The sequence below is a fragment of the Nansenia antarctica genome (genome assembly GCF_963989245.1).
Source record: "Nansenia antarctica genome assembly, chromosome: 7".
NCBI classification, from domain to species: Eukaryota; Metazoa; Chordata; class Actinopteri; order Argentiniformes; family Microstomatidae; genus Nansenia; species Nansenia antarctica.
In genome coordinates this window covers 220,001-227,500 of record NC_137677.1, presented here as the reverse complement: position 1 = coordinate 227,500, position 7,500 = coordinate 220,001, and the positions used below count along the sequence as shown (strand labels likewise).

General features: G+C 51.0%; 1 protein-coding gene across 1 annotated transcript in view; it reads left to right on the top strand.

Annotated features, from left to right (window-relative positions):
• LOC308161872 (protein CASC3-like) overlaps positions 1-7,500 on the top strand; it is a gene marked incomplete at both ends in the record, with an annotated part of 10,760 nt that overhangs the window by 2,272 nt on the left and 988 nt on the right. Inside the window, 5 exons of the mRNA XM_080535950.1 lie at positions 2,866-3,140; positions 3,306-3,422; positions 5,242-5,303; positions 5,716-5,785; positions 7,419-7,500. The exon at positions 7,419-7,500 is cut by the window's right edge and continues 35 nt beyond it. Coding sequence (XP_080392076.1) covers positions 2,866-3,140; positions 3,306-3,422; positions 5,242-5,303; positions 5,716-5,785; positions 7,419-7,500 — 606 coding nt within the window. The remainder of the gene's footprint in view (positions 1-2,865; positions 3,141-3,305; positions 3,423-5,241; positions 5,304-5,715; positions 5,786-7,418) is intronic.

Below are 7,500 nucleotides of genomic sequence, written 5' to 3'. Positions count from 1 at the left end.
ATGTCAGTTTCCCCTAAAAAGAAACATTTGACCTCAGAGGAGATGTCAGTTTCCCCTAAAAAGAAACATTTTACCTCAGAGGAGATGTCCGTTTCCCCTAAAAAGAAACATTTTACCTCAGAGGAGATGTCAGTTTCCCCTGAAAAAGAAACATTTTACCTCAGACTACAGTAGATGTCAGTTGCCCTGAATTTTTTTTTTTTTTTTACCTCAGACTAGATGGAATGGAATGGAATGGAATGGAATGGACTTTATTTGTCATTGCTACAGTACAGGTACCAAACAACGAAATTTAGGAGGGGTGGCTCCCCTGGTGTTAGGAAAGGAAAAAGAAAACACATTTTAGAAAAAGCATAGATGCATAAAATCACAAGAAGGTAAGGAGCTGGTTTACATCAATAAAGGCTATGTACACAATCCACTGTACTATACTGCACAGATAGTCAACTAGGGTTGTCATATTGCACAAAGAGTATTTTTTCACATTATTTTAAAGTGTCACAGTTTGCAGGCTTGAAAATGTACATGTTTGTGCCTCAGCACTAGCTGCCATACAATCCGTCCGGACTGTCCTGGGCCCAGAACTTAGGCCTTTTCTGTGTTCAGGGCCTTGACGGCCCTGTGGTAGAAGCAGTCCTTCAGTCTGTTTGTCTTAGCGGCCGGGGTCCTGTACCTCCTGTTCGAGGGCAGCTTGACAAAGTGTACGTGCCCAGGGTGGGTCGGGTCCCTGGAGATCTTGGAGGCCCTCCTGAGACAGCGTGTGTTGTACAGCTCCTCCAGAGAGGGGAGGGTGGCGCCGGTGATCTTCTGTGCTGTTCTCACGACTCTCTGTAGCTCGTTTCTCTCCGCTGTTGTGCAGCTGTGGAACCAGTTGGAGATGCCGAAGGTGAGGATGCTCTCCACTGCGCCGTGGTAGAAGGCCACCAGTATCTCCTGCTTGTTGTGTTGTTTCCTGAGGCATCTCAGGGTGTATAGCCGCTGTTGTGCCCTCTTGATGGTGCCTTTAGTGTTGTCCTTCCAGGCCAGGTCATCCCGCATGTTGTGTCCCAGGAATCGGAGGGTTGAGACTCTCTCCATGCTCTCTCCGTCGATGAGCAGGGGTTGGATCTCGGACTTTTTCCTCCTGAAGTCTACGATGAATTCCTGGGTCTTTGACTTGTTTAGCAGCAGGTTGTTAACCTTGCACAGCTTGCTCAGTTGCTCTACCTCATCCCTGTACGCCCCGAGATACATCCCACCACGGTGGTGTCGTCTGCAAACTTTACGATGTAGTTGCTGGGGTGGACGGGGGTGAAGTCGTGGGTGTAGAGGTTGTAGAGGATGGGGCTTAGCACGCAGCCCTGGGGTGACCCAGTGCTGAGGCTGAGGGCTGTGGAGGTGTGGGGGCCCACCCGCACCCTCTGGGGGCGGTCGGTCAGGAAGTCCTTGATCCACGCACATATAGAGTGTGATAGACCCAGGTCTAGTAGTTTGGTCACTAGCCTGTCTGGAAGGATGGTGTTGAAGGCGGAGCTGAAGTCCACGAAGAGCAGTCTCGCGTAGCTGTTTCCCCTCTCCAGGTGGGATAGAGTGGCGTGGAGAGTCGTCGCTATGGCGTCCTCTGTGGACCTGTGGGCTCTGTAGGCGAACTGGTATGGATCCAGGTTGGGCGGGAGGCGTGTGAGTATGTGGGCCCGGACTAGTTTCTCGAAGCACTTCATGATGATTGGTGTGAGTGCCACCGGGCGGTAGTCGTTTAGGCAGCTCACCGTGCTTTTCTTCGGGACTGGGATGATAGTTGAGGTTTTCAGGCAGGGTGGGACGGTGGCCTGGGACAGGGACTGGTTAAAGATGTTGGTGAAAACCCCGGCCAGCTGGTCGGCGCAGTCTCTCAGCACCCGTCCCAGGACGCCATCCGGCCCCGAGGCTTTCCTGGGGTCCACCGCCTTCAGTACGCGTCTCACCTCATGCTCTGTGAGGGTGAGGCTGCTGAGAGCTGGAGAGAGTGGTGTTTGTGTTGTGGTTACCTCCGTTCGCCCCTCGTCGAACCGGGCGTAGAAGGTGTTCAGCTTTCCCGCCAGCAGGGGGTCGTCCTCTGCGGCTGTGAGCCTGTTGGCTCTGAAGTTTGTCATCTGCTGAACCCCCTGCCACATCCGCCTGGAGTCGTTGCTCAGGAGGCATTCCTCAATCTTCTCTCTGTGCTCTGCCTTGGCCGCTTTGATGCCGCGCTTTAGGTTGGCCCTGGTGGAGCTGTACAGCGGTGTGCGCTTCCCTGCGAAGAAGGCGTTGTCCCTCTCATTTATCAGTTTTTGGACCTTCCCAGTCATCCATGGCTTCGTGTTGGGGTAGACCCGGACCCGTTTGTCCACGGTGACTGAGTTGGTGCAGTTCACTATGTGGTTCAGAACCGACGACGTGTACTGTTCCAGGTCCTCATGCTTATATTCCTGCCATAGGGTGTCATTTAGGCAGATCTGCAGTGGAGCGGACCCTTCTGGCCAGGTTCTGACAGTCTTAGTGGTGGTGGGAGCACTTTTCCCCATTGTGGTGTATGCAGGAATCAGGAGGATTGACACATGGTCAGACATGCCTAGATGAGCTAGCGGACTAGCCTTGTAAGCACGTTTGATGTTGGTGTATACCTTATCCAGTGTTTTTTCTCCTCTCGTTGCACATTTTACATGCTGGTAGAACTTGGGTAGTACTGCCTTCAGGTCGACATGATTAAAGTCCCCCGCTATGATGTGAATAGCCTGTGGACCCAGATGCCCTAGTGATGCAGTCTGCAGGTCCATCTGTGTCGTGGGTCATTGTTGTCAATGAGGGAAGCTTTTTATCTTCTGCCGACGATGTCCTGACCCTCTCTCTCCTCCCCCCCTCCCCCAGACACAGCACGTCTCAGACGCGGGACAAGCGTTGGCGTGAAGGCGGTGGCGGAGGCGGCGAGAGGCCGGGGCCGGGGGTCCGTACCACCTGGTCAGGTCCCAGCTGGTGGTACCCAGGTCCCACCTGGTCAGTGGCCCCCCGCCCCCACCAGACGGCGGGCCACTACAGGAACGCCCCCCGCCCCCCCAACAACAACAACAACCACAAGGGGAGCCCCTCCGAGCCCCCCTACTCTCGCAGCCTGAATCCCCATGGCGACGGGGATCGAGGAGGAGGTGGGGGGGGCGGTCCCCCCCCCAGGGGAGGGAGGGGGGGCCGAGGAGGGGTGCCCCCCCAGCAGTACGAGCGTAGCAACAACAACAACGACGATCGCACGACGACGACAACGGGGGCGGTAACCATGCCGACGGGCGCGTCCCATTCCTCCCAGAACCAGGGAGAGCCGGCCCCCCAGGGAGGGCTCACGGGGCTGGACCAGGACCTGGCGCACCTCAGCATGGCCGGGCAGAACTGGGCCCAGAACCAACCCCAGTCCTACCTCCGCACTGAGATGAGGGGTGAGGGTCCTCTCTCTACATCGCTCTCTCTCAACCTATCTATCTATCTCTCTTTCTCTCTCTCTCTCTCTACCTCTGTCTTTCCAGTGTTTCCCCTACCATTGCGGGCCGCCCCCCCCAACGGAACCCCCCCGCCCCCCCAAGAAAGAGGAATTATTCGGTTGTTAAGTCGTGACGTGTTTCCGGGTCCAAAGTTGGCTGAGGCGCTGTCTTCGAAATGCCGCAATAATAATAATAATAAATTATATTTATATAGCGCTTTTCCGAGGCTCAAATACCCTGACAATATGGGGAAAACGGGAAAGTGCTGTGTCTCTTGTTGTATGAATAGATCCCAGTCTAAAAAACGATTAAACTGTCATTCTACCATTGTAGTACACTGGTACTCTGGTGCGGAGAATTTCTGGTTTGGACCCGGAAATTGCAAAACGTCACGTTTGACGTCAGACGTAACAACGTAGACACCAAACATCTGACAAGCAGGCTAAAATATCCGCTTCTTTTAAACGCACCCAACCCGAATCTGGCGAGTGGCAAGCCCATGGGCTCGTTGGTAACGTAGTCCGCCAGTAGTCTCGCATAGCGAGATCTATCTCAACACTTCGCTTCGCGCTGGAGAATAATACAAGATTGTGCGCGAGCGACGCGAGAGAGTTTTTGCAGGGTGAGATGTCTGCAGATGGAAAGTAAGCAAGTTGAAACGTTAGCAAATATAATTGCTGAGTGTTCTAACAGAGCAAGTTGGTTCAAATTGGTCGTTATTATTGTGACTAGAAAGTGTCTGATTATAGTTCCATGGTGTGTAAATAGTGTCAAAGAACTAGCAAGCTAGCTAGCTAGTTCAGAGGTGATGAGATGAGCTAGTCACTAGCACACATGCCAGCTAAAGAGCTAATTGGATGCACTTTATTATTTTACTTGAAGTAGATATACTATCTTTCTTATTCTGCTAGAATTGGGCTTTATGAATGAATGAATGGACTTTATTGTCATTGCTACAGTACAGGTACCAAACAACGAAATTTAGGAGGGGTGGCTCCCCTGGTGTTAGGAAAGGAAAAAAAAAAAAACTTTTAGAAAAAGAATAAAATCACAAGAAGGTAAGGAGCTGGTTTTCATAAATAAATATTTATGGTAATACCATAATGGCATAGTTACAGTACATGGACAGTGGATTGAAGCATTGGAAATGTCTGTTGACATTATCTGACTGCATTGCCCACAGCAATCCAATATTCAATTATAATTATGTTATAAATTGATATGGATCAATGTATACCTCTTATTAGATTATAAATACTCTGGTTGTTATGTTTGCCTTTTGGTTGACAGCAAAAGAGGCAGAGAGGAGGGTAGAGAAGGAGAGAAGGAGAGAGAGCAGGAGAGAGCAAGAACCAGGTGAGAAAGTGGACAGGTAGTCAAGACCACATAAGTAAGTAGCCTCTAATGGCCCATAGGGCAGGAGCCTATACCTCTCTCTACCTCTCTCTCTCTACCTCTCTCCCTATCTCTCTCTACCTCTCTCCCTGTCTCTTTCTCTCCCTACCTCGCTCTCTCTCTCTCTCTCTCTACCTCTCTCCCTGTCTCTACCTCTCTCCCTGTCTCTCTCTCTCTCTCTCTCTCTCTCTGTCTCTCTCTCTCTCTCTCCCCCTCTCCCTCTCTCTATCCTTCTACCCCCCACTCTCTGTTTCTGTCTGCCACTGTTGCTATTTTCAAATACTGCGGTATACGGTATTACCGCCCAACCCTAGTGTGTGTGTGTGTGTGTGTGTGTGTGTGTGTGTGTGTGTGTGACTGATCCTTTTCCGTCTGGTTGCAGACATTCCCAGCCCAATGCACATGGGAGGAGCCCCCCCTCAGTACAGTAACATAGAGGAGATGGTAAGTGTGTGTGTGTGTGTGTGTGTGTGTGTGTGTGCGTGCTTTTTCTCCGGAAGTTACTCTTATGAATTTACTGGGTTTTGAGTGTTTTGAGTCATTGTTTTAAACTAAATGTCACCTCTCTCACCCCTCTCCTTCCCCACCGCCCCTCCTCCTCTCCCCCCCATCACCCCTCCTCCCTCCTCTCCCCTCTCCCCTCCTCCTCTCCCTCCTCCTCTCCTCTCCCCTCCTCCCTTCCCCCCCTCCCCCCTCCTCTCCCTCCTCCCCACCCCTCCTCCCTCCTCTCCCCTCTCCCCTCCTCCCTCCTCTCCCTCCTCCTCTCCTCTCCCCTCCTCCCTTCCCCCCCTCCCCCCTCCTCTCCCTCCTCCCCACCCCCTCTCCTCTCCCTCCCCCCCCTCCTTCCCTCCCCCAGGGTGTGGGTGGTAACCGTGCAAAGCGTTACTCCTTACTGCCAGAGGAGCCTCCCTACTACTACAAACCCAGTGAGTCCCCCGCACCACCACACATCACCACCAGGGGCACTGTGGGGGGGTGTAGGCTAGCTCTAACCGGGAGGGAATCATTTACATATTTTCTGACCAGAAACGTCTCCTATGACCAACCAGACCCTAACTAAACCAATCAGCTGGCTGGTGGTCGGTCAGGTGGTCAGTCACCACTAGGGGTGTAACGGATCACCTAACTCACGGATCGGATCGTGTCACGGTTTTTGAGTCACGGATCGGATCATTTTTCGGATCAACACAAAACATAAAAATAAAAAGCTTTTTCCTCGAATTCTGTAAAAACACCACTTTTACTGTGTGAAACCCAACAACATTCAAGATGTCAAAACTGGTATATATACGTATGTGTGTGTGTATATATATATATATACACACATACATAACATATTCTACACTCAAACATTAGGCTACATATTAAACAGAAACACACATTCAACTTAAATGATGCAGTAGGAGAGAGGGAGGAGGCACCTGGTTGCAGCAGTGAATCACCGGGCTCTTTAAAGCAGACAAATAAACATGTTTTATGCCACTTTTAACTAAATAATAAAGTGAAACCTTACTTTAAACATGGTATGAAAAAATTGGCTACATTATCAGAAGTTGTCAAGCTGCCTTTTTCGTGCCTCCCGTCAACACACCAGGGTGATGTCGCGGCAAATGTGTGGCCATGCTCGTACGACTTCCTCGTTGCACAACGCTTAAACACCGTAACTTTTTTATCGACCACACTTCCAATGACACTGTCCGTCATTGTTATAATTGACAGAGAAGCCAAAGTGCTCCCATACATGGGATTTAAATGACGAGGGAGGCATTTCGAGTTCTTCTCTGTCGCCAACATTAGCAGCACTCGCCATGATACACTCGGGCTGCGTTCGTAAATTTGCTCTGAGAGCGCCGGAGAGCACACTGGGTCCGACGTCATAAAGGGACCAAGTAATTTGTTTGGACAAGAGGCGTTCCATGAATGCTGATCAGATTCCAGAGCGAATTTACGAACGCAGCCTTGTTGTTCTGGATTTTTTTCCCCATCATCAACCTATCATTGCGCTTTAGAGTAAAACAAAGCACGCAACTGTCGCGTCTATCTTTTCATGGCAACTCTACATTGTGATTTCCAAGGGATATTAACTAATATTAAGTAATATTATTACTTGGTTACATTTTGCAATTGATCCGCGGTACACATGCGTGCCGAACCGTGGGGGGGGATCCGTACGGATCACGGATTATCCGTGATCCGTTACACCCCTAGTCACCACCCTTTCCGGGCAACTGCCAGATTCCGGGCAACTGCCAAATGATTCCATCCAGGAACACTCGCCACCGAGAGAGCCGAGTGTTTTTATGTTTGTGTTTTTTTACCTAGCAACAATACTTTGATTGGCTATCAAATGAAGCGTCGTCATTTATGCGTTCTTGGTGGATAAAGGCGGCGGTGGCGTAGTGTGTTGACAATTTGGGCGACTTTCTCCACCCTCGGGTGTTAAATAAACGATTTAAAGAGCCAGTTCACCACAGACACCAGTAGAGGGCGCCCTTCTAGACTCTTGGGTGCGTTCTAGAAGCGGACTGTTGTGAACGTCTCTCTCTCTTTGTGTTCCAGTGTCGTATCCAGGACCAATCTACGCGCACGGAGACAGCCCCGCCCCCCTCCCGCCCCAGGGCATGATGGTCCAGCCGGAGAT